General features: G+C 43.4%; 2 protein-coding genes across 2 annotated transcripts in view; one reads left to right on the forward strand and one right to left on the reverse strand.

The window, feature by feature from the left end:
- Nucleotides 1-27448, reverse strand: part of FARP1 (FERM, ARH/RhoGEF and pleckstrin domain protein 1) — a 283330-nt gene extending 255882 nt beyond the window's left edge. Inside the window, 1 exon segment of the mRNA XM_030922251.1 lies at nt 27387-27448. The gene's annotated coding sequence lies outside the window, so the exon portion shown is untranslated.
- RNF113B (ring finger protein 113B) lies at nt 23711-24724 on the forward strand. The gene has a single exon (XM_010387113.2). It carries the CDS (start codon nt 23711-23713, stop codon nt 24722-24724), a length of 1014 nt encoding a protein of 337 aa, XP_010385415.2.
- Nucleotides 27449-27901: the final 453 nt, after the last annotated feature.

Genomic DNA, 27901 nt, shown 5'->3' on the forward strand with positions numbered 1-27901 from the left:
TCACAGCTTGGTTCAAACAGGCAGATCCAGGATCATCTTTTTTTTTTTTGAGACGGAGTCTTGCTCTGTTGCCGGGGCTGGAGTGCAGTGGCCCGATCTCAGCTCACTGCAAGCTCCGCCTCCCGGGTTCATGCCATTCTCCTGCCTCAGCCTCCCGAGTAGCTGGGACTACAGGCGCCCGCCACCTCGCCCGGCTAGTTTTTTGTATTTTTCAGTAGAGACGGGGTTTCACTGTGTTAGCCAGGATGGTCTCGAACTCCTGACCTCGTGATCCGCCCGTCTCGGCCTCCCAAAGTGCTGGGATTACAGGCTTGAGCCACCGCGCCCGGCCCAGGATCAACCTTAGGTGCACATCACAAAAGGGAAAAAGGACAGTGGAGTGGAATTGAGGACTAAGTCCCAGGTCACTTTCCAGCCAAAAGGACGGGCCACGGTCTGAAATGAAACACCCAAGCACAGCGTCTCTATTTCTGTAACTGTTGAGAAACATAAGTTTTTCACTCAAATCATTTCGCTTTCCCACAAAGTGCTGTTACATAATAAGAAGGACCAGTCTTGAAGCGCTTATTTGCATCATTTAACACTCGCGATTCTACACAATGACCCTATGGCGTAGGTACCTGAAGAAGAAAGTTTTACTTGGAGAATCTGTGAAAAACAAGAAAGCTGGGAAGCGGCCGGGAAGGCCAAGCATATTCTGAATAAAAACTCTGCAGAAAATCAGACAGTGTTTAATTTTTGAAAACTTCCTCTCTGTTCAGTAGATACCAGCCACTGATGGTTACATACACTAGGAACACTTTAAAATTAGGAGATGCTGATCTCTCACATTATGAATTTCTAAATCCTAGAAAGAAAGGCTTGGAGAGCTTCTGAATATAGAGAAGTTCCATTTAAGGACTAGGTCCCCCTTGTTGATGTATCAAAATATTAGACTCTAAACTGAGACTTAATTCTCAAATGTGTTTTACTTACTCTAAAATAATCTGTCCACAAAAATAAAATTCTAAGTAATAAATTGTTATTTTCCCACTGTGGGAATCACTAACCCATTTATGCCTGAGGTTGCAATTTTTTGAATTGGAAAATCAGACCTTGGCGATGACTTTGAAGAGTAGGATATAAATAACTTCCACATGCTTACCGTTCCAATAATGGAACACTGGGCATATAATGTGAAATGTATTCTATGAAAAGAAATTTTTAAAAAATAGGGGCCAGGCACGGTGGCTCATGCCTGTAATCCCAACACTTTGGTAGGCCGAGGCAGGTGGATTACCTGAGGTCAGAAGTTCAAGACCAGCCTGGTCAACATGATGAAACCCTGTATCTACTAAATACATAAAAGTTAGCCAGGCATGGTGGCAGGCGCCTGTAATCCCAGCTACTCAGGAGGCTGAGGCAGGAGAATCACTGGAAGCCAGGAGGCGGAGCTTGCAGTGAGCCAAGATCATGCTATTGCACTCCAGCCTGGGCAACAAAAGCAAAACTTCATCTCAAAAAAAAAGTAAATAAATACAAAATAAAATGATGTATAATAAAAATAAAATTAATTATTCAAATACAAATTTTCAGCAATACAAAAATCCATGAAGAATGCATTATAGAACATGACAAAGCAAAAGAAAATCCATCTAGAAAATAAACAGGCAATGAAACTAAAGAATCTACTAGGCTGGGCGCGGTGGCTCAAGCCTGTAATCCCAGCACTTTGGGAGGCCGAGACGGGCGGATCATGAGGTCAGGAGATCGAGACCATCCTGGCTAACACGGTGAAACCCCGTCTCTACTAAAAAATATGAAAAATTAGCCGGGCGAGGCGGTGGGCGCCTGTAGTCCCAGCTACTCGGGAGGCTGAGGCAGGAGAATGGCGTGAACCCGGGAGGCGGAGCTTGCAGTGAGCTGAGATCTGGCCACAGCACGACAAAGCAAGACTCCGTCTCAAAAAAAAAAAAAAAAAAAAAAAAAAAAGGAATCTACCAATTTTTGTGTAGTTCAAGAAATTAAAATATACTGCTAAAAGACTACTATTGAAGAATGTGCTCAGAGTTTTCAATGATTAAAGAATGTCTCTAGAAACTTACCAGAATCTTTTATTAATTGCTTCAATGAAGGTTTTAATGACATGCAAGTCCTATTTTTGGATAAGAAAACAATAACACCAAGAAATGACAGCAGGAAATTAGACAGAAATACACCATTGCTCTACACAAGACATCACTTCGTAGACTATGATCCCACTCACTCTGACAGATTGCCCTAAATAAGTCAGCTGGCTGCTTCCATGAGGGGAAAAAAACATATGTAAGAAGAGTCTGGACCGGGCACGGTGGCTCACGCCTGTAATCCCAGCACTTTGGGAGGCCCAGGTGGGTGGATCACAAGGTCAGGAGTTCGAGACCAGCCTGGCCAATACGGTGAAATACTGTCTCTACTAAAAATACAAAAATCAGCCAGGCGTGGTGGCACATGCCTGTAATCCCAGCTACTTGGGAGGCTGAGGCAGAAGAATCGCTTGAACCCGGAAGACAGATGTTGCAGTGAGCTTAGATCGTGCCACTGCACTCCAGCCTGGGCGACAGAGTGAGACTCCGTCTCAAAAAAAAAAAAAAAAAGTCTGGCTGTCTGGTAATTGGCAACCATAATTATTGGAAGACAAGGGCTGGCAGCATGGCATCTTACTTGTGAATGGTTGCTGACACACCCTGCCAGGGTTCGCATGTGTGACACGTATACAACTTGTGGCTTAGAAGAGGACTGAAAAAACACAGACATCCCATTAAATCTACTTCACTTGATAAAACACCAACTCAAAATTAGATGGATGAAATTCTTTTTTATTACTTGTACAAGCAAATTTCTCTTCACTTTTCTCGTCAATTTAAAACACCTGCCTATAATCAATGATTTTTTTTTTCTTAAAATGGCCCAGGAAATTTTTCTGGAGATCTTTTTGAAAGTTAAATAACAAGTCAGCCAGGTATGGTGACTCACACTTGTAATCCTAGCACTTTGGGAGGCTGTGGCGGGTGGATCACCTGAAGTCAGGAGTTTGAGACCAGCCTGGCCAACATGGTAAAACCCTGTCTCTACTAAAAATACAAAAAAATTAGCCAGGCAGTGGTGGCAGATGCCTGTAATCCCAGCGACTCTAAAGGCTGAGGCAGGAGAATCCCTTGAACCTGGGAGGCGGAGGTTGCAGTGAATGAAATCACGCCACTGCACTCCAGTCTGGGAGACAAAGCGAGACTCCATCTCAAAAAAAAAAAAACAAGTAACAGTCAATGTTACATTGCCGGGATTGATGGCAATGTGATTCAACACACACAGAAATCAATGTGAACCAACACCATAAATACCTATAATGTGTCACTTATGGGAATTTGGCTTTGGGAAATCATCCCAAGGAATAAAAAGGCTATCAACACAATGGCGTTCTTTGTAGTGTTACTAATGTCAACTCAAGACAACTAAACAAAGGTTAACCAAACTATAGCATATCTGCTGCCTGGAACAGTATACACTCAAAAATCACAAACATGAAGACTGTGAAACACAGACGACTCAATTGGTTATGATGTTAAATTAAAAAAAAAAATTTTTTTTTTAATTGTTTCTGCAAAATGAGTAGGAAAACACAGTGTCTGGATGTCAGATGCAAAGAATTTGACTTGTTGGGGTTTCAGGACTACAGGTCATTTTTCTCTAAAATTTATTTATGTACTTCTTTAAGACACAGTCTTGCTCTGTCACCCAGGCTGGAGTGCAGTGGCGTGATCTCGGCTCACTGCCACCTCCGCCTCCTGGGTTCAGGTGATTCTCCTGCTTCAGCCTCCTGAGTAGCTGAGATTATAGGCATGTGCCACCATGCCCAGCTAATTTTTGTATTTTTAGTAGAGATGGGGTTTTTCCATGTTGGCCAAGTTGGTCTCGAACTCTTAAATTCAAGTGATCTGCCGCCTCGCCCTCCCAAAGTGCTGGGATTACAGGCATGAGCCACTGTACCTGGCCAAATTTATTTAACTAAGAGGTTGGTCTTACTGCTATATTACAGGAAGGAAAAAAAGAAATATTGAAAATAAAATGAATAAGCATAGTCTCCCAGAATGCTTTCATAATTGAAATGAAATTCACATTGGTAGTCTATAGATTATGAACAGGTTTATATATTTACTCTCATATAATGAATACTTCATACCCCAAAGCATTTTCCACTATTACATGGTGGAAGAGTTCTCAAGTCAACCCTGGAAAGCCCATTTCACCACAATGAAGCTTAACAACACTATGAACCAGACCTAACTGCTATTTAGTTTCATTTCTGTTGAAAAGTATATTCTGAAGCCCAGTTCAACATCCCCAATGATCATTTCACCCAGTCAGAGACTCCTAAGGTTGCTCTTCGATGTTGAGAACACAGGCAGTGTTCTCAAAGGTTAGTACAGTCAAGGGTTCTACGGGTTGAAGCTCCTGGAAATTGGAAAAACAGGCACCATGATGGGGAACCTAGAAGCACCAGAGGTCACCACGACAGCTGGGGCGGGCCCGGGAGTTCCCTTAATGCCTCCAGGAGTGTCGGGCAAGACAGGAAAGGTCCTGGCCGTGTTGCGTGTCAACTCTGCTTTTTAGGAAGGATTGGGCATAGGTGGGCACGGGGCCAGGAGCACGACCAGGGGAAGTGATAAGATGCAGTGTCCATACATCCAGAGCACTTGTAATTGGTATTCTGGAGTCAAGGACTACCTATGTCACCGTTTATTTTAAAAAAGAAAATCGTGGAGACGATGGTTCATAGATCTACTTGCAATATCATATGAGGCTGGGCATGTTGGCTCATGCCTGTAATCCAAGCACTCTGGGAGGCCAAGCGGAGAGGATCACTTGAGGCCAGAAGTTCAAGATCAGCCTTGGCAACATAGCAAGACCCTATCTCTCCAAAAAAAAAACAAAACTTAAAAAGCTGGGCATGGTGGCATGCACCTATAGTCCTAGCTTCTCAGGATGCTGAGGTGGGAGGATGGCTTGAGACCAGGAGCTGAGACTGCAGTGAGCTGTGATTGTGCTAGTGCACTCCAGCCTCGGTAACAGAGCGAGACCCTGTCTCTAAAGATAATAAAAAATAAGTAAATAAAAAGAAATGTCATCTGATGCTTATTACCCATTTCCCAGCTGGGAGGGAAAGGGACCTGGCAAATTTCCTACAGTCAACCTTGATTTTGCTTATAATAAGTTTGGAAGATAGGAGAGCGCACAAAATAAACATACACAGAGTTAAAGACTTTGAGGTAGGAGTTTCTTCAAACACTGATTTATAATGAATGTATCTCTAGAAACAACAGCCTGAGAGAGAGGGAATTTTTCAGAGTTTTACCATTTACCCTGGTAGTGTGGAGGTACAACACAGGAATAAAGTTCGTTGTAAAAGGTTTGCACCATAATTGTTCCTATACTGGTGCAAAAAAACCATGTAGAAAAGGAGAAAATTGTAAAATATTTTTAAAAGGAAATGACAAAGAAGTGGGGATCTCTTTAATCCCACCACCATTAAAATTTTTCAGCAGATCAGCTCAAAAAGATAAAAGTTAATATAAAGCCATTACAGACAGGGTCAAGAGAACCAAAGATGCAGGGACGAGGGGGAGGGACAGTGGCAACTGGCCAAGAACAGAAGACAAGGGCAAACTTCGGTCACTAAATACAGACATTTCTAGTAAAGGAAACACGGTATACTTTGAAGACAGAGAACTTGCATGAAAAAGGTAAAAATTTTTTAAATAAGCAGTAAAAAAGAATTTTTAATTTTTTCAACAAGAATAGCCAACCCAAAAGGCTTTGGTTAACAGAAATCACAAATCTCAACTGCTGCTCCTGAAATTGTGAGAATATACTGTCTAGATCTGAAATCTTTCCCGGGGAACTGAAAATAAAAATGCAAAACAGATTTATTACATTATGCCTCAAACTAGTTTTTAAATTGAAAATTCAACGATGCCTGACTTGAGAAGGTTCTATAATATGCATGGCAACAATAAGTAAATATTCTCCCTCTCAAATACGTATTTAATTTGAATACATATTGGGTTGGTTAGGGAGTTTCTATTCCTCCAATCGATACAATCTGGTTAACTAATTTATCATATACTCAAATCCCTTTCTATTCTGCTCATTATAATACCAGGTTTCTTAACAGAATCTTTAATGATTCTCTCATCATCAAAAGCTGTTCTTCATCAGGTGCAGCGGCTCATGCTTGTAATCCCAGCACTTTGGGAGACCGAGGCGGGCGGATCACGAGGTCAGGAGATCGAGACCATCCTGGCTAACACGGTGAAACCCCATCTCTACTAAAACTATACAAAAAAAAAAAATTAGCCGGGCATGGTAGCAGGCGCCTATAGTCCCAGCTACTCAAAAAACAAACAACAACAAAAAACCTGTTCTTGTCTGCTTGTTACAATGACCAAAGTATGGCACAAAAAATGAAAAAAAAATCTTCTGTGAACTTGGCCTGAAAGAGTCTATGGTAATTTAGGTAGACAAAGAACATTCATTTAAGAATGCATTCTAAATTAAAGGCCTTAAATATATTTTAAGTGCTTTTCCTGTACTGCTTTATGATGACAAAAAAAAAAAAAAAGTACTCATTTCTGACCACAGCCTTAAGAAATCTGCCCCAGCTGCCTGATCGACTTGAAGCCCTGCAAGGGGGTATGGGTTCATGTTCTTGGCCACTGGGCACATCTGGCTCTTCCTTCTTGTTAAGGAGTACATTCCCACCAGCCAGCACCCATGAGGCAACCCCAATCCGGGCCATTCACTGGGGACATCATGGGAAGTGGCCTGCATCACACGACAGGGAGAGGAGGAAACACACGCTCCTGCCCTGAGGCACGTCTGACACCTGCAGAGCTGGCGAGCCTCCATGGGCCTTATCGGTTTGCCACCAACTTGGAGTTGTAACCTCAGAATCATCCCCGGTCCAGGGCCAAAGACTATCCTCAGCACACATTACATAAGGTTAATCGGTGTCAATGAGAGAAAGGAGCCTGGGTCCATGTGGTGAGCCCTGGATGTGCAGGACATGCGTTTCACCCCCCAAACACTTCTGAAGGAGGGCTTCGCAGGGACATCTCTCAAGGGAGGAGGGTCCTTCAGAGTGCAGGGGGTGTGGACACCACAGACTCCGCCTTCCTTAGAGCCACAGTGAGGCCCACAAGGGACCCGCAGGTCAGCCTTGGCAGCCCAGGAAGCAGCCAAGGCACAAGGGCACTACTTTAAGCCTCAAGACATCTTAGCCTCTCCTTTGTATCTAGAAAACTTTTTTTTTTTTTTTTTTTTGAGAGTCTCACCCTGTCACCCAGGCTGGAGTGTAATGGTGTGATCTCCGCTCACTGCAACCTCCACCTCCAGGGTTCAAGCGATTCTCCCGCCTCAGCCTCCCAAGTAGCTGGGATTACAGCACACACCACCACACCTGGCTAATTTTTTTTAGTAGAGACAGGGTTTCACCAATGTTAGCCAGGCTGGTCTCAAACTCCTAACCTCGCGATCCGCCCACCTCGGCCTCCCAAAGTGCTGAGATTACAGGTGTGAGCCACCGCACCCAGCCTGAAACTTCTTTCTTTTAACAAATATTTATGAAGGCTTCTTTCTCACAGAAACTGTTCTGTTCAGGACAGTCCTGTGAACAAGAGGCCCACACGGGTGCTGCCCAAATGCAAGGGGTGTTCGGCCCCACCAGGAGAGTCCACTCACCCTGAACGATGAGCAGCAGCCATGTTCAAGCGGGCAGGGCTGCCAACTCACGCTCAGCAAACTGCACCCAATCCAAGGGACCGCAGAGCTCTAAGAACATTTGTTCTCCCAGATTAAAATAGCAAATGTGAACACTTTCCCTCAGGACTTTTTCTTTTTCTCCAGTCAAAATAACTGTCTTAATGATTGGACTGACACCCCAGAGAGGGTTGGGTTCGACATTTATTACATGTCATATTGAACAGCATGCTTTACAAATTAAAATGGAACAAGACTCTCGTCACAGAAATTACATCAACAAGAGGAAAATGAAAATAAGATAACTAAATGTACATGTCATCAACAGCCCTCTCCACTAGAGTATTTCAACAGCCACATGGTTTCTGCAGCTATAATTTCCAGCTCCATATGGTATTCCAGCAACTTCTAGATTAAAATGATTTCCACTCAGCTATAACCATGTTGCTCTCCTATTGAAAGCCTTCCACAGCTCTCATCACCTATGAAGTTGAATAAATTACTTCGCCTGACATTCAAGACCCTGTCAGGTGACATGAACTTACCTTCCAGGACTTTCTCTATTTCTCCCCAGGACACAGAGCCCCCTTCCTTACCACCGCCTGGATCCTCCTCCCCCACATCTCCACCTGCCAATATTCTGCTCCTTTATCAAAGATTATCTCAAATGCCATGAAACTTTTCCCATTCCCCTCTATTTGGGAGTTCAAAGCATCTTGTGTTTCTCTTCTGTCACTTATCATACGATGCCTTATGTGACAGTATCTCCACTCTTAATTGGGCTATCACATTGCAGTGTAAACATTCAAATATGAGATATGTTGAAAGAGCACCATCACCAAAGAGGAGGCTCACAGAAAGACATTCTACCTGCAAGGGAAGGGGTACAAGTCAGTGCAATCATTTTGGAAAGATACATTAGCTTCCAGGTCAAAAAATAATGAATGAGCTGTAGAAAACGGAATGGCAATTCCTCAAACAATTAAATCTAGAATTGCCATAGAATCCAGCGATTCCACTTCTGGGTATAAACTCAAAAGAAATGGAAGGAGAGATTTGAACAGATATAATATATCTGTATGTGCATGTTAATGCCTTTTTTTTTTTTTTTTTTTTTTTTTTTTGAGACTGAGTCTTGCTCCATGTCCCAGGCTGGAGTGCAATGGCACGACCTTGGCTCACTGCAACCTCTGCCTCCTGGGTTCAAGTGATTCTTGTGCCTTGGCCTCCTGAGTAGCTGGGATTATAGATACACGCCACCACGCCCAGCTAATTTTTGTACTTTTAGTAGAGATGGAGTTTCACCCCATTGGCCAAGCTGGTCTTGAATTCCTGACCTCAACTGACATGCCCACCTTGACCTCCCAAAGTGCTGGGATTACAGGTGTGAGGCACCACACCCCATCCATAACATCTTTATTCACAACAGCCAAAACTTAGAAGCACCAAATAGATGGATAAACAAAACGTGGGATATGCATACGATGGATTATTAAGCAGCCTTTAAAAAGAAGGAAATTCTGACACATGCTACAACATGAAGCATGAAGAGATCATGCTAAGTGAAATTGTGACTGCACAAAAGGATGACTACTGTATGATGCTCCTTACGTGAGATATCTAGAACAGGGAAATTCAGACAGACAGGAAGTAGAAGAGTTACCAGGGGCAGGGCAGAGAGGGAGAAAGATGGACAATGTTCTGGAGGACCAGATGCGGTGGCTCACGCCTATAATCCCAGCACTTTGGGAGGCCGAGGCAGGTGGATCACCTGAGATTGGGAGTTCGAGATCAGTCTGATCAACATGGAGAAACCCCGTCTTTACTAAAAATACAAAAAATTAGCCAGGCTTGGTGGCACATGCCTGTAATCCCAGCTACTCAGGAGGCCGAGGCAGGAGAATCGGTTGAACCCAGGAGGCGGAGGTTGCAGTGAGCCAAAATCGCGCCATTGCACTCCAGCCTGGACAAGAAGAACGAAACTCTGTTTCAAAAGGAAGAAAAAGAAAATGTTCTGGAGACAGATGATGGTGATGGTTGCACAATAATGTAAGTGCACTCAATACCACTGTGCTGCATGCTTGAAAATGATCAAAACAGTAAATGTAGCCGGGCACAGTGGCTCACGCCTGTAATCTCAGCACTTTGGGAGGTCAAGGCAGGCAGATCACCTGAGGTCAGGAGTTCGAGACCGGCCTAGCCAAAATGGAAAAACCCCATCTCTACTGAAATTACAAAAATTAGCCGGGCATGGTGGCGCACACCTGTAATCCCAGCTACTTGGGAGGCTGAGGCAGGAAAACTGCTTGAACCCAGGAGGCGGAGGTTGCAGTGAGCTGAGATCTTGCCAATGCATTCCAGCCTGGGTGACAGAGCGAGACTCCATCTCAAAAAACAAACAAATCCAGTAAATTTTATGCATATTTTACCACCATGGCCAAAAAAAAAAAAAAAAAGATGACTGAATAATTGTCAGAATCAAAACCACCTGGGATATATTAAAAGGTTTCTAAAGGAACCTATGCTGCTTCCCAGAAATGGTATCAAGAAAGGTATCATCCCATTTCAAATGCCAAGAAAATTACATACTGAAGAACAGAGCACCTGCTTATCTCCCCAAGTCTTCTATGGGTGTTCTGATCACAAGGAACCTTAAACAGAAAAGCAAGCCCCCCCAAAATAAAGATCTAGGGCAAAATGACACCTGAAGCAACCACAGAGATCTCTATCTTACCAATCCCAACGCCTGCATGCTTCGCTTTCTTGACTTGCCCTGTTAAGCCCTTTTGAAAACTTCAAGTGCTCTTTCCAGTGGTATACTGCTTTTGTATCAACTCATGGGGACCCTCTGTTAAATTTTCAGGAATTTTTACCAGTCAGTTGTTTAATAAAGACATGGATTAAAATAAATTATATCAATATTTATTAAGCATAAATTTTTCAGAAGTAATGAATACTCAAAAATCATCACTTCTTAATTATTTTACATTTTACTTTTATCTATCTGTGATTGTGAGGTTATTTTTTCTGCTGCATCTGAATGGTAACCATACTACCTAGGAATGTGCTACTACACACTTCTTCCTAATTCTGCATGCAATGGTGTCACGTTGGCAGCCTGCAATTGGCCATGGTGGAAATATTTACACCATGGAAACTGGCAAACTCTATGAATTAAGAGTTCTGTTTTTGGTTTTCAAGACAGCTGGTTGTGAAACTGGTTCTTCCCTATTCAAAGTATCTTGTCAATAAAATTATGTATTTTAAAATACACTTGGAAGTATTTGCCAAAACATCAGAATGAATTTATTTTAATCCACAAAAGAGAGTAGACACAGCACTAGAAACAATCTTTTTAAAAACAAGTCCCTCCCAAATTCTTAGAGCATAGGATCACCGAGAAAACGTAAAGGCTGTGGAGTTGGCCACTGCTACACGTCGTCACCAAAGGTGGAAGCAGGATGGGCGTTAGGAATCCAGGCAATCACATTTTGGTATTTTTTCCCTCTAAATATTTTTTAATGTAGAGTCGCACTTCCTTAAGAAGCAACAACAGGCAAATCACACTCCACATACTGTTTTATAAAGCACCTTTACATGTTAATATAGTATGAGCAATTCTCCAAAAATCAAATAACCTCCTACACCCTTATTAACACAGAACTTTAAAATGACACATTAAAATGCTTGCTGGTGGCCGGGCGCAGTGGCTCATGCCTGGAATCCCAGCACTTTGGGAGGCCGAGGTGGGTGGATCACCTGAGGTCAGGAGTTTGAAATCAGCCTGGCCAACATGGTGAAACCCTGTCTCTACTAAAAATACAAAAATTAGCCGGGCAGGGTGGCAGGTGCCTGTAATCCCAGCTTCTTGGGAGGCTAAGGCAGGAGAATCGCTTGAACCCAGGAGGCAGAGGTTGCAGTGAGCCGAGATCTCGCCACCACATTCCAGCCTGGGCAACAAGAGTAAAACTCGGTCTCTCAAAAAAAAAAAAAAAAAAAAAAATGCTTACTGGCTCTTTGGGTCTGACACTGCTTTCCTGTCTCAAGTATTTTAAAAGTTAAAATCTGACTGGGAATGTGGAACTAAAGGAGAAACCATGTGGATGTCATTTTTAATACCTATGACCTGGCCTGGATTAACAAGGAAAGTGAGGGTGAAGAAAGGGCCTGGGAGAACAACCGCCATGCCCACCATATGCCAAGCCTAGGCTCAGAGAGTGGGGCCCCTAAGGGGACTGGCTATGAGACACACAAGCCTCCTAAAAGCCAAAAACCGAAGGAGGATTATTCTCAAGGTAAAAGAAATAACACAGTTGTTCCAAGGACAGTGGAGGCAGCAAGTGTGACAGGTTTCACAACATTCCCCACCCCTGCCTTCCAGTCCTCAACATACCCCACACCAGTTTTTGCGGCAGACAGCTCAGCCTCATTCAAAGATGAGTGACCACAGAATAAGAACGCAGGCAAAGGCAGATAATAAGGTGCATTTGTAAAAATAATCAACAGAAGCTGCTGCATAACGAAAACGCAGTGCCCGCTGTTCAGAAATTATTAACAATTTCAAGACAATGACAGGGGAGCATTCGTCCAAGCGTGGACCCTTATGTGGATGCACAGGTCCCATGTCCAGGAAGCTGGGCCTGAAAAACAAAGGTAACAGACTAAGAGCTCAGAAAAAAAGACTCCTCCATTGTCTCAAAAATATCAAAGATAAAATGGTCCTTCTAAAAATGGGGGGTTCAGAGACTAGATAGGAAGTTCCAAAGAACTGTCATAAATCTAGGAGATTTTACATGGACTGAGAGAGCTGAAGAAATGAATGGACTAGAAAAAAAATCCAGAATGGAAGCCACACAGCTACAATAAAACATAGTGTAAGCTCTTGTAAACAGAGGCAGAGAGCAAACAAGGAAATCACTCAAAATTACTAAAAAGGAACAAAGACACACAAATGATAACAAGAATAGATGCTAGATTTAGAAGACACAGGAGATAAAACCTAACAACTGTGGTTCCCAAAAAGTGAGCACCATTCAAAATATATGCAAAAATATTAAAGGATCTTAAAATTTTACTGATACAAAGACAGACCTGAATCAACAGATATTATAGTATAGGACGTACCAGTAAAGTGACATAGAACAGCCAATGACCATGCAATGCTGGTAAAACTCTAAACTTCAAAAAGAATAGGAGAACCTTATGGGCACATCCAACGGAAAAAGCTAGTCATGTGCAAAAGAAAGAAACATTAACCCAGCCTCAGCTTTCTCTTCCAGAAATATCCAGCGCTAAAAAAGAAAGGGAGCAATGTCTAAAATTCTGAGGGCAAGAACGTGTGGCTCAAGACCTTAGTACTCAGCCAAATTGTCCTTCAAATATAAAAGCAAGGAACAGCTATTCTTAACTATAAGACCTCAAGGAACACAGTACCTACCAGGGCTTCTCTAAATAAAATAATGTGGCTGGGTACGGCCACACTAGGTTTACCCTTGTAATCCCAGCACTTTGGAAGGCCAAGGCCGGTAGCTCACTAAAGCCCAGGAGTTTGAGACCAGCCTGGGGAATATGGCAAGACTCCATCTCTACAAAAAATACAAAAATCAGCCAGGTGTGGTGGTGTGCACCTGTAAGTCCCAGCTACTCAGGAGACTGAGATAGGAGGATCACTTGAGTGCAGAAGGGTGAGGCAGCAGTGAGCCATGATGGCACCACTGCATTCCAGCCTGGGTGACAGAGCAAGATCCTGTCTCAAAAAATAAAATCGATTAAATAAATAAAACAATGAACCAACCAACGAGTCAAAATTTAAAACTCAGGCATGGTAAAAACACAGTAAAAAGACTAGCAATAAGTTCTGAACCCATGCTAAAAGAGAACTAAGTCAAAGACTTATGGGAATTGTGGCATTATTAGAATAGAATAGAAATGTTACAATCCGGCCGGACGTCGTGGCTCAAGCCTGTAATCCCAGCATCTGGGGAGGCCGAGACGGGCGGATCACGAGGTCAGGAGATCGAGACCATCCTGGCTAACACGGTGAAATCCCGTCTCTACTAAAAAAAAAAATACAAAAAACTAGCCGGGCGACGTGGCAGGCGCCTGTAGTCCCAGCTACTTGGGAGGCTGAGGCAGGAGAATGGCGTAAACCCAGGAGGCGGAGCTTGCAGTGAGCTGAGATCCGGCCACTGCACTCCAGCCCGGGCGGCAGAACGAGACTCCGTCTCAAAAAAAAAAAAAAAAAAAAAATGTTACAATCCTTCACATTGTAAAATTCATAATTAACTGATAAAATTTTGGAGCCTGGGAAAGAGGGACAGCATAGATCAGTTTTTTTTTTTTTTTTTTTTTTAGCTTTCAAAGGAGAGTGTCTCATAAACTCATAGTTTATGTCTTTATAGCAGCATGATTTATAATCCTTTGGGTATATACCCAGTAGTGGGATGGCTGGGTCATATGGTACATCTAGTTCTAGATCCTTGAGGAATCACCATACTGTTTTCCATAATGGTTGAACTAGTTTACAATCCCACCAACAGTGTAAAAGTGTTCCTATTTCTCCACATCCTCTCCAGCACCTGTTGTTGCCTGACTTTTTAATGATTGCCATTCTAACTGGTGTGAGATGGTATCTCATTGTGGTTTTGATTTGCATTTCTCTGATGGCCAGTGATGATGAGCATTTTTTCATGTGTCTCTTGGCTGTATGAATGTCTTCTTTTGAGAAATGTCTGTTCATATCCTTTGCCCACTTTTTGATGGGGTTGTTTTTTTCTTGTAAATTTGTTTGAGTTCTTTGTAGATTCTGGATATTAGCCCTTTGTCAGATGAGTAGATTGCAAAAATTTTCTCCCATTCTGTAGGTTGCCTGTTCACTCTGATGGTAGTTTCTTTTGCTGTGCAGAAGCTCTTTAGTTTAATTAGATCCCATTTGTCAATTTTGGCTTTTGCTGCCATTGCTTTTGGTGTTTTAGACATGAAGTCCTTGCCCATGCCTATGTCCTGAATGGTATTACCTAGGCTTTCTTCTAGGGTTTTTATGGTATTAGGTCTAACATTTAAGTCTCTAATCCATCTTGAATTAATTTTTGTATAAGGAGTAAGGAAAGGATCCAGTTTCAGCTTTCTACTTATGGCTAGCCAATTTTCCCAGCACCATTTATTAAATAGGGAATCCTTTCCCCATTTCTTGTTTCTCTCAGGTTTGTCAAAGATCAGATGGCTGTAGATGTGTGGTATTATTTCTGAGGACTCTGTTCTGTTCCATTGGTCTATATCTCTGTTTTGGTACCAGTACCATGCTGTTTTGGTTACTGTAGCCTTGTAGTATAGTTTGAAGTCAGGTAGCGTGATGCCTCCAGCTTTGTTCTTATGACTTAGGATTGTCTTGGCAATGCGGGCTCTTTTTTTGGTTCCATATGAACTTTAAAGCAGTTTTTTCCAATTCTGTGAAGAAACTCATTGGTAGCTTGATGGGGATGGCATTGAATCTATAAATAACCTTGGGCAGTATGGCCATTTTCACGATATTGATTCTTCCTATCCATGAGCATGGTATGTTCTTCCATTTGTTTGTGTCCTCTTTTATTTCACTGAGCAGTGGTTTGTAGTTCTCCTTGAAGAGGTCCTTTACATCCCTTGTCAGTTGGATTCCTAGGTATTTTATTCTCTTTGAAGCAATTGTGAATGGAAGTTCATTCCTGATTTGGCTCTCTGTTTGTCTGTTACTGGTATATAAGAATGCTTGTGATTTTTGCACATTAATTTTGTATCCTGAGACTTTGCTGAAGTTGCTTATCAGCTTAAGGAGATTTTGGGCTGAGACAATGGGGTTTTCTAGATATACAATCATGTCATCTGCAAACAGGGCCAATTTGACTTCTTCTTTTCCTAACTGGATACCCTTGATTTCTTTCTCTTGCCTGATTGCCCTAGCCAGAACTTCCAAGACTATGTTGAATAGGAGTGGTGAGAGAGGGCACCCCTGTCTTGTGCCAGTTTTCAGAGGGAATTTTTCCAGTTTTTGCCCATTCAGTATGATATTGGCTGTGGGTTTGTCATAAATAGCTCTTATTATTTTGAGGTACGTTCCATCAATACCGAATTTATTGAGCGTTTTTAGCATGAAGGGCTGTTGAATTTTGTCAAAGGCCTTTTCTGCATCTATTGAGATAATCATGTGGTTCTTGTCTTTGGTTCTGTTTATATGCTGGATTACGTTTATTGATTTGCAAATGTTGAACCAGCCTTGCATCCCAGGGATGAAGCCCACTTGATCATGGTGGATAAGCTTTTTGATGTGCTGCTGAATCCGGTTTGCCAGTATTTTATTGAGGATTTTTGCATCGATGTTCATCAGGGATATTGGTCTAAAATTTTCTTTTTTTGTTGTGTCTCTGCCAGGCTTTGGTATCAGGATGATGTTGGCCTCATCAAATGAGTTAGGGAGGATTCCCTCTTTTTCTATTGATTGGAATCGTTTCAGAAGGAATGGTACCAGCTCCTCCTTGTACCTCTGGTAGAATTCAGCTGTGAATCCATCTGGTCCTGGACTTTTTTTGGTTGGTAGGCTATTAATTATGGCCTCAATTTCAGAGCCTGCTATTGGTCTATTCAGGGATTCAACTTCTTCCTGGTTTAGTCTTGGGAGAGTGTAAGTGTCCAGGAAATTATCCATTTTTTCTAGATTTTCTAGTTGATTTGCGTAGAGGTGTTTATAGTATTCTCTGATGGTAGTTTGTATTTCTGTGGGGTCGGTGGTGATATCCCCTTTATCATTTTTTATTGCGTCTATTTGATTCTTCTCTCTTCTTTATTATTCTTGCTAGCGGTCTGTCAATTTTTGTTGATTTTTTTCAAAAAACCAACTCCTGGATTCATTGGTTTTTTGGAGGGTTTTTGTGTGTCTATCTCCTTCAGTTCTGCTCTGATCTTAGTTATTTCTTGCCTTCTGCTAGCTTTTGAATGTGTTTGCTCTTGCTTCTCCAGTTCTTTTAATTGTGATGTTAGAATGTCAATTTTAGATCTTTCCAGCTTTCTCTTGTGGGCATTTAGTGCTATAAATTTCCCTCTACACACTGCTTTAAATGTGTCCCAGAGATTCTGGTATGTTGTATCTTTGTTCTCATTGGTTTCAAAGAACATCTTTATTTCTGCCTTCATTTCGTTATGTACCCAGTAGTCATTCAGGAGCAGGTTGTTCAGTTTCCATGTAGTTGAGCGGTTTTGACTGAGTTTCTTAGTCCTGAGTTCTAGTTTGATTGCACTGTGGTCTGAGAGACAGTTTGTTATAATTTCTGTTCTTGTACATTTGCTAAGGAGTGCTTTACTTCCAATTATGTGGTCAATTTTGGAATAAGTGCGATGTGGTGCTGAGAAGAATGTATAATCTGTTGATTTGGGGTGGAGAGTTCTATAGATGTCTATTAGGTCTGCTTGGTGCAGAGATGAGTTCAATTCCTGGATATCCTTGTTAACTTTCTGTCTCGTTGATCTGTCTAATGTTGACAGTGGAGTGTTGAAGTCTCCCATTATTATTGTATGGGAGTCTAAGTCTCTTTGTAAGTCTCTAAGGACTTGCTTGATGAATCTGGGTGCTCCTGTATTGGGTGCATATATATTTAGGATAGTTAGCTCTTCCTGTTGAATTGATCCCTTTACCATTATGTAATGGCCTCCTTTGTCTCTTTCGATCCTTGATGGTTTAAAGTCTATTTTATCAGAGACTAGGATTGCAACCCCTGCTTTTTTTTGTTCTCCATTTGCTTGGTAGATCTTCCTCCATCCCTTTATTTTGAGCCTATGTGTGTCTCTGCACATGAGATGGGTCTCCTGAATACAGCAGACTGATGGGTCTTGACTCTTTATCCAGTTTGCCAGTCTGTGTCTTTTAATTGGAGCATTTAGTCCATTAACATTTAAGGTTAATATTGTTATGTGTGAACTTGATCCTGCCATTATGATATTAACTGGTTATTTTGCTCGTTAGTTGATGCAGTTTCTTCCTAGCCTCGATGGTCTTTACATTTTGGCATGTTTTTGCAATGGCTGGTACCGGTTGTTCCTTTCCATGTTTAGGGCTTCCTTCAGGGTCTCTTGTAAGGCAGCCCTGGTGGTGACAAAATCTCTAAGCATTTGCTTATCTGTAAAGGATTTTATTTCTCCTTCACTCATGAAACTTAGTTTGGCTGGATATGAAATTCTGGGTTGAAAATTCTTTTCTTTAAGAATGTTGAATATTGGCCCCCACTCTCTTCTGGCTTGGAGAGTTTCTGCCAAGAGATCTGCTGTTAGTCTGATGGGCTTCCCTTTGTGGGTAACCCGACCTTTCTCTCTGGCTGCCCTTAACATTTTTTCCTTCATTTCAACTTTGTTGAATCTGGCAATTATGTGTCTTGGAGTTGCTCTTCTGGAGGAGTATCTTTGTGGTGTTCTCTGTATTTCCTGAATTTGAATGTTGGCCTGCCCTACTAGGTTGGGGAAGTTCTCCTGGATGATATCCTGAAGAGTGTTTTCCAACTTGGTTCCATTTTCCCCCTCACTTTCAGACACCCCAATCAGACGTAGATTTGGTCTTTTTACATAATCCCATACTTCTTGCAGGCTTTGTTCATTTCTTTTTCTTCTTTTTTCTTTTGGTTTCTCTTCTCGCTTCATTTCATTCATTTGATCCTCAATTGCTGATACTTTCTTCCAGTTGATCGAGTCGGTTACTGAAGCTTGTGCATTTGTCACGTATTTCTCATGTCATGGTTTTCATCTCTGTCATTTATGACCTTTTCTGCATTAATTATTCTAGCTATCAATTCTTCCACTCTTTTTTCAAGATTTTTAGTTTCTTTGTGCTGGGTACGTAATTCCTCCTTTAGCTCTGAGAAGTTTGATGGACTGAAGCCTTCTTCTCTCATCTCGTCAAAGTCATTCTCTGACCAGCTTTGATCCATTGCTGGCGATGAGCTGCGCTCCTTTGCAGGGGGAGATGCGCTCTTATTTTTTGAATTTCCAGATTTTCTGCCCTGCTTCTTCCCCATCTTTGTGGTTTTATCTGCCTCTGGTCTTTGATGATGGTGACGCACCAATGGGGTTTTGGTATAGGTGTTCTTCCTGTTTGATAGTTTTCCTTCTAATAGTCAGGACCCTCAGCTGTAGGTCTGTTGGAGATTGCTTGAGGTCCACTCCAGACCCTGTTTGCCTGGGTATCAGCAGCAGAGGTTGCAGAAGATAGAATATTGCTGAACAGCGAGTGTACCTGTCTGATTCTTACTTTGGAAGCTTCCTCTCAGGGGTGTACTCCACCCTGTGAGGTGTGGGGTGTCAGACTGCCCCTAGTGGGGGATGTCTCCCAGTTAGGCTACTCAGGGGTCAGGGACCCACTTGAGCAGGCAGTCTGTCCGTTCTCAGATCTCAACCTCCGTGTTGGGAGATCCACTGCTCTCTTCAAAGCTGTCAGACAGAGTCGTTCGCGTCTGCACAGGCCTCTGCTGCTTTCCCTTTTGTTGTTTAGCTGTGCCCTGTCCCCAGAGGTGGAGTCTACAGAGACAGGCAGGTTTCCTTGAGCTGCTGTGAGCTCCACCCAGTTCGAGCTTCCCAGAGGCTTTGTTTACCTACTTAAGCCTCAGCAATGGTGGGCGCCCCTCCCCCAGCCTCGCTGCTGCCGTTTGGGTTAGATCGCAGACTGCTGTGCTAGCAATGAGGGAGGCTCCGTGGCCGTGGGACCCTCCCGGCCAGGTGTGGGTATAATCTCCTGGTGTGCCCGTTTGCTTAAAGCACAGTATTGGGGTAGGAATTACCCGATTTTCCAGGTGTTGTGTGTCTCAGTTCCCCTGGCTAGGAAAAGGGATTCCCTTCCCCCTTGTGCTTCCCAGGTGAGGCAATGCCTTGCCCTGCTTCAGCTCTTGCTGGTGGGGCTGCAGCAGCTGACCAGCACCAATTGTCCGGCACTCCCCAGTGAGATGACCCCAGTACCTCAGTTGAAAATGCAGAAATCACCAGTCTTCTGTGTCGCTCGCGCTGGGAATTGGAGACTGGAGCTGTTCCTATTCGGCCATCTTGCTCCGCCCCCATCACAAGTCACTTTTTAATGATAAAAAACAATCTTATCATTACTACCTAAGAAACTGACTTTATTGCTTTTGCTCTTCTCCATTGCTGCCAGCCAGGCAAAAAACCTAAACTTAAGTCTATTCACTTATTATTATTCCTTTTATTCCCCACTTCACAGGGGATAAAACTGAAATCCAGGGCAGTTACGTCTTTTGCTCTAGGTCACAGAGCCAGGATGTGACCTCAGACAGTCAAGCTTCCTTCACTTAGTAGGTACGTGTGGTCCTAAACCAGCAGGGAGAAGTGCTATCTGCAATGAAATGGCCGTACTCATGCATGTCTGGTGTATGTACATACAATACAACTCTTTCAGAAAGCAACAAGAGCGAAATTCTGTCTTAAAAAGAAAAAAGTCTTGAAAATGCTTAAACTCTAATTCTGTAGGAATAAAACCTAAGAAAACAAATGTAAAGACAGGGAAGGTATAATGAGGGAACACATAATCTAACAACAGAGTATTAGGACAATAATGCATCATAGAATCACACAATTGATCATTATGCAGGCATTAAAACGCACATTATGGAGAAATACTAAGGAAAAGGGGAAAATACTTACCAAGTGAAGACAGCCCACTAACATTCCTCATTCAACACAGTGGACTGCACTCAGGCATTCAGCCCTATTCCCTCCCAAAATCCCACTAAAATGATAAACATTACTTTACAAAGGCAGATTCCCACAAAAGGAGCCAGAAGAAAGAGACACCACAGAAAACAAGAACATCAATAATATTTTAGAAGAAAGAAAGTGAACTGAAAAATATCAACTAACTTGGACGAAGGCTGAAACTGAAGGCTGCAGAGGGAGATGACAAGCAGCAGCATGCCAATTTCAAGACAAACCCCAGGAACTGCAAGAATCACATACCACTGGAAACAGATATGGCTCCATACAAGAAGACTGGCTGAGAATCTGAAAAATGTCTGATATGGTTTGGATGTTTGCTGCCTCCAAATCTCATGCTGAAATGTGATTAGTGTTGGAGGTGGGGCCTAGTGGGAGGTGACTGGATCATGCGGGTGGATCCCTCATGAGTGCTTTAGCACCATTCCCTGGGTGATAAGTGAGATCTTGTTCTGAGTTCACGATCTGGTTGTTTAGAAGTGTGTGGCCCCTCCCCACTCTCATTTCCACTCTTGCCATGTGACACAGCCTGCTCCCTCTTTGCCTTCCACTATGATCAACTGGAAGCTTACTGAGGCCATCAACCAGAAGCAGATACCAATGCCATGCTGCTTGTACAGCCTATAGAACTATAAGTCCTCTTTTCTTTATAAATTACCTAGCCTCGGGCATTCCTTTATAGCAATGCAAAACTAACACAATCTCCACCCCATGCAGCCAGGCACCTACCCTTTCCCCAGCCTGGCAGAAGCAGGAGATATCTCTTTTGTGGAGGCCGAATCCGAGAGGACCTATGCTTAAAGGGCCCAGGAACAACCAAAGGTGGGAATCAGATGCTGTACTGAAAATGAGGGGTTAAGTCAAAGTTTATACCCCAAATTATAAGGCCTTCCCTTCCCAGCCCACTTCTACAGCTCTTATCATAGAATTCTGGCAGCAAAGATCACACCCCACAGTGGAATGCGAGATAAGTCTTCCCTGTAGAAACTCAGAACCCAGCAGAAAAGACCTATGGACACTGATATGGTTTAGCTGTGTCCCCACCCAAATCTCATCTTGAATGGTAGCTCCCATAATTCTCTTGTGTTGTGGGAGGGACCCAATTATCAGAGATAATTGAATCATGGGGGCAGTTTCCCCCATACTGTTCTTGTGGTAGTGAATAAATCCCATGAGATCAGAAGGTTTTATAAGGGGAAACCCCTTTCCCTTGGTTCTCATTCTCTTGTCTTGCCTGCCACCATGGGAGACGTGCTTTTCACCTTTCGCCATGGATTATGAGGCCTCCCCGGTCACATGGAAAACTAAGTCTATTAAACCTCTTTCTTTTGTAAACTGCCCGGTCTCAGGTGTGTCTTTATCAGCAGCGTGAAAACAGACTAATACGGAAATACGGACACCAACATCTGGGGTCCCCAAGAAAAAAGACAGGTTCCAACTGAATCACACAAAGGACAGTCCAGTGTACAAGTCCGACAATACCAGTGCATTCCAGCCAGCTTTTAGGCACCTCACTCTTAAGTATAAACAGCTAGAGATAATCAAGTATTTTAGACAAGCTGCCAACATGAAAGATGGGATCTAACAGTTGAAGAAAAATCTAGAATTACTATCCTAAGAGAAAACTGACAAATGACGAATTGTTCTTTACACTGTAAGCTTATTCATCGCATTTCCTCCAACTGAGGATGCCTTGGCGTCTAGGAAGGGAGATCCACACAACTTCTCCCTGAACCCACAGTAGCCAGTATTTTGGGGGCACTACAAGGGAGCTGAATCTCATCTTCCATTCTAGTAAGTAAAGAGATAGAACCTAAATTAGAAAAAGAAATTGCATGTAACACTTTATGACATGCACTGACTAAATAAGAACCGGAATCCATTTACATTATATAAAAGAATTACTTCACAACTTGAAGATAAACTCAAGAAAAAAAGGGTTGAAAATTTTGAAGGCCGGCTGCGGTGACTCACGCCTGTGATACCAACAATCTGGGAGGCTGAGGTGGACGGATCACCTGAGATCAGGAGTTCCAGACCAGCCTGGTCAACATTGTGAAACCTGTCGCTACTAAAAACAGAAAAGTTAGCTGGGTGTGGTGGCACACGCCTGTAATCCCAGATACTCAGCAGGCTGAGGCAGGAGAATTGCTTGAACCTGGAAGGCAGAGATTGCACTGAGCCGAGATCGTGTAACTGCACTCCAGCCTGGGCGACAGAGCGAGACGCTTTCTCAAAAAAAAAAAAAAAAATTTTGAAAATGATTATCTTAGGTACGAGGAATTGGCGTGTGGAGGGGCCAGGCAGGGGACAGCCGATTTCCAGTACAATAAGTGCTTGATAATATTTTTTTAAATGTTTACATGTGTTACTTTTATTTCAAAATGAAGCCGGCTACGCAACCACAAGTGCAGTGTGATATGACAGTCTTTTAATAAAGGCTAGATGAGAAGAATAGACACAAAAGTGTTGACGTGGTTATCTTTGAGGGGAGGGATTATAGGCGTCTTACTTTTTGCTTGTATCTTTTTGTTTTTGTTTTCTGCACTGCGCGTGTTGCTTTTAAATACACATTTCAAGCGCCTGTGTTTTAGGATGAGCACCATGGGTTCGCTATGGCCTGGAATGATTCCACCCGTGGCCTTTTAGGAATCTGTTGAAAAATGAGTGTGCACGGAGGGAGCTGAGGAGCAAGTGAAGATGATTCTCTCAGGAATCCATCTGAGGGCCAGGAGACAGATCAAGGGAGGGAAGGAGGGCAGAGGCAGTCTTTTTTTTTTTTTTTTTTTTAATTTGAGACTGGGTCTCGCTCTGTCACCTAGGCCAGAGTACAGTGGCGTGGTCCCGGCTCACTGTAACCTCTGCCTCCTGGGTTCAAGCGATTCTCCTGCCTCAGCCTCCCGAGTAGCTGGGACTTCAGGTGCCCACCACCACACCCAGGTAATTTTTATATTTTTAATAAGGACGCCATGTTGACCAGGCTGGTCTTGAACTGCTGACCTCAGGTGATTCTCCCACCTCAGCCTCCTAAAGTGCCGGGATTACAGGCGTGAGCCACCGCGACTGGCCTAGGAGAAGCTTTTCTTTCACTTGCTTTTGCTTTTTAGGACTGGGAGGGCCCGCGCCCCACGTGCAGTGACGCAAAGGTGACACAAGGGTGACGCAAGGGCAACGCACGCCACGGCCGTTTGGAGCCTGAGACTCAAACATGGCAGCGCCACCTTCTCCAGGAAGGACGGCCCACCAGGCAGACCAGGTATGCACCTTCCTCTTCAAAAAGCCTGGGCGGAAAGGGGCTGCAGGCCTCAGAAAACGCCCGGCCTGCGACTCCGAGCATGGAGAGAGCAGCAGCAGCGGGGACGAGGGCGATGCAGTGGCTCGGCCCCCGCGGGTGGCACCGAGGCCCCGGGGCCTCCACAGCTGTCAGAAGGCGGCTCACGGCGACCGGAGGGGCGAGGAGGCAGCGCCTGAGAGCCTCGGCATAGCGTACAGGTCCACCCGCTCGGCGAAGCCTGTGGGGCCAGAGGACATGGGGGCCACCGCTGACTTCGAGCGGGACACCGAGAAGGAGCACCATACGCAGACCATCTTCAAACGCAGCCAGCGGGTCCAGGAGGCATTGTGGGGCCGGGTGCACGACCAGATCTACCGGGGAATCCACAGCTACCCGAGGTACCTGAAGCCCAGGGACACGTCCATGGGTAACTCCTTCTCGGGGATGGCGAGGAAGGGCCCTATCCGTGCGCCTGGGCACCTGCGCGCCACTGTGCGCTGGGATTACCAGCCCGACATCTGCAAGGACTACAAGGAGACCGGCTTCTGCGGCTTCGGGGACAGCTGCAAATTCCTCCACGACCGTTCCGATTACAAACACGGGTGGGAGATTGAACGGGAGTTTGAAGAGGGTCGCTACGGTATCTGCGAGGATGAAAATCATGAAGTAGAAAGCGAGGAAGAAGAAATACCATTCAGGTGTTTCATATGTCGCCAGGCCTTCCAAAACCCAGTCGTCACCAAGTGCAGGCATTACTTCTGCGGAAGTTGCGCGCTGGAGCATTTCCGGGCCACCCCGCGCTGCTACGTCTGTGACCAGCCAACCGGTGGCATCTTTAACCCCGCCAAAGAACTGATGGCAAAACTGCAAAAGCTTCGGGCTGCAGAAGGTGGGAGCAATTCTCATTTCACAGAAGACCCAGATGAGGGTCCAATTCCCATGGCTTAGGTTTCCCATAATTCTCACATTTAAAAATAAATTGTGTTGTCCTTTTAAAAGAACAACAAAAAAAGAGATGAGAAAGACTCAAGTCTGTTTGGACACTGGGGAGAAGCAGCCTGTTGAATAAGATGAGAGAGATGGCAGTCTTCCTGCAATCCCAGGCCTGAGTATGTAATCAAAAGAATTGAAATCCTGATCTCAGAGGTATTTGCACTCCCATGTTCACTGCAGTATTATTTGCAAAAGCCAAGAGATGTAAACAACCCAAGTGTCCATGGATGGATGAATGGACAAAATGTGATACATACACACAATGGAATGCTATGAAGCCTTAAGAGGAAGGAAATCCTTTTAAAGATTTAAACGGATCTTTTTAAGGATCACACACTACAACTTGAATGAACCTTGAAGACGACACTGTGCTAAGTGAAATAAACTAGTCACAAAAAGACAAATACACTGTATGATTTTTCACTAAGGTATCTATAGTTGTCAAAATTACATAAAAAGAGTCAAATGGTGATTGCCAGGGGCTAGAAAGAGCGGGAGTGGGGAGCTGTCATTTTAATGGGTACAGAGTTTGAGTTTTGCTAGATGAAAACGTTATAAAACTGTTACACATCAATATGTATATAGTTATGGTTCACTCACCATATGAGTGAACACTTAAAAATGGTTCAAGGTACATTTTATGTTTTGTACTATAATTTAATTTTATTTTCAAAAAAGCTGAGATACCAGAGAAGGAAGGAATGACGGAACCAAGACTGGGAGGGAGTGGAGAGGATAGGGTTCAAGAGTTAGCAAAACAGCAAATAAAGTATATTAGTTAAGAACCAAGGAGGAGAGGAGTTGATAGAAGAATATCCACACTGAAGTTTGGATTTGATTTTGTTTGGCTGATGTTAACATCCTCTCACTTAAAATGGCAACATATTCCTCTCTCAAGACAAATACCAACAGATCCACCCTGAGTTCCTCACAAGGAACTGACACAGATTATGTAAATTTTCATGAGAGCCTATCTCATATCTCAACTTTGGCTGTGAATTCCTTGAAGACTGAAACCATGTCTCACATACTTCCTGTTTTTTAATGGCCAACAGGTAGCTCAATAAAAAGTCAGTGAAAAGTCAGTCAAACCAAGCTACCTAGCATTCAGCTATCCAAGCACCTGCTGCAGAGCGAACTTCAGCAAAACTTTCCATTTGATTTTGACCTTGAACTACACCCATCCACCCACCCACCGCCATGGCCAGGTTCCAGGCAAAAGCAGAGCAGTAGTTGAGGGCACAGATCCAGGAGCAAGATAGGATTCAAGTCATGGTTCTACCAGTTATAGCTGCATGACCTTGGGCAGGTTACTTTACTTCTCTGTCCCTCAGTTTCCTCATACGTAGTACTATGTATCTCACAGGGTTGCTTTGAAGCAAAACCTAACATATTTAGAACAGTGCCTGACATATAGTATGTGCTGTAAACATATTGATTATTATAATTCAAGCAGGGAAAATGGCAGCTTGATAGTCGACAAGGCAGACAGTTCAAGTGCCCCATAAAAGTGAGCCATTAATTCTGGCATTTCACATAGAGCTTTCTCTAAGAATTGTCCTTACCAAAGCTAACAACACAAAGCTTGCGTACAATGACTTACTGGGCCCTCCCCCTAAGTCCCTCCGTTTGTCAGTTCTGTCAAAGGGCTATTTTATTCACTTTCAAGCCTTCCAAAAACATTTGGAACCTGCATAAAAGAAGAAATATGAAACTTTCAGGCACTCCGAAGCAGAAACACTAAGCTCTGGCTCCAGCATTTTCCTCGCAAGGCTCACTTGAGTTTCTTTACAATGCTTCATGTGTGTTTTACACCCCCTCTCAGACGATGGACTCAGCTACACTCATGAACCTTGTCAGTAAGTGCTCCAAGTCACCAACCTTTTGAAAACATTCCAAATACGCACTAAGATATATAGTTCTTATTCCATTTTTTAAATGACAGAATAAGGTTCATGATCGATCATTTGCAAAATTAAGCAGAAAGGCGATCATTGGTAAGCATTGCTGAATTTGGCAATTTGGTTTACTCACAGAGTGGGTAAACAAAAGCTGCTAGCATTTTGGCCGATTTCCTTCCAGTCTTTTCTCTGTGTATTTTTCATATTAACGTATGAAATAAACATTCTGGAGTTGGAAGGAAAGAAGCAAGCAGGATCGAAGGGAGTGCACACATTCCCTGGGAGCTGAGTCCTTCCCATCACCACACTCCAAGGTCACAACACTGGAGCGACCCCTCACAGACTTTTGCTGAAATAGCGGAGAACAGGGATGAGGACAATCTCCCATCAGCACTGCACCACCTTACACAGCACACTGCTGGGGAAGTGAAGAGCAGTGTGGGGGCCAGCTGGCTTGTAAAGTTAGCACCGTGGTTACCGGCACTTTATCCTGTCTGGATCAGGTCCTACTATATCACACCCCAACCCCTATCCTTCCTGTCAAAAGAACACATCAGCCAGGCTGCAGTTAAGCAACAACTGACTTGACCTTTTTTCTGTTCACTGAAGGCACACCTAATGGTCAGTATGTCCTTCTGAATCAACATGAGCAACGTGAGAAAAATCTGGCAAAACCAAACAATGCTTTGATGTTTTCATTAATTTGCTGGACTTACGGAGGCAGCTCCAGTCCCTCTCCCCATGACTGCGAGTTTCTGGTTAGGCCTTCTGAAATCCTGAAAATGCTTCACAGGCCTGCATTCCAAGGTCACAAACCCCCTAGGATTCCAAAGACTCCAGGCAGAGGCAAAAACCTAGAGTACATAAAAATCAAAACCTGAAGACATTTTACCCAGATTGATTAATATCCTGAAATATACAAAATTCCTTCTAAGGAGTTTTCATAAGTACCACCTAAAATTGAAGAAAACAGGAACATTTTGTTGTTTACTTTTTCTGTGTGCCAACTGCCCATAAAAATTCCTCTCCTGTTTTGCAAGGAGAGAACTCTCAAGAACAAATGACCTAATTAAACCTGAGATTTCCCGGCTGAGAACTATGTATAAAGCTGAAATGCACTGAAATGATGCTGAATTTGAAAAGAGCTCTATGCCAAACTGATTCAGTGAATTAGGTTTGCCTTTTTCTAAGTACATACCCAATGCTAGAACTAAAAAACTGAGAATGATAG

The sequence above is a fragment of the Rhinopithecus roxellana genome, chromosome 18, assembly GCF_007565055.1.
Source record: "Rhinopithecus roxellana isolate Shanxi Qingling chromosome 18, ASM756505v1, whole genome shotgun sequence".
Classification (NCBI taxonomy): domain Eukaryota; kingdom Metazoa; phylum Chordata; class Mammalia; order Primates; family Cercopithecidae; genus Rhinopithecus; species Rhinopithecus roxellana.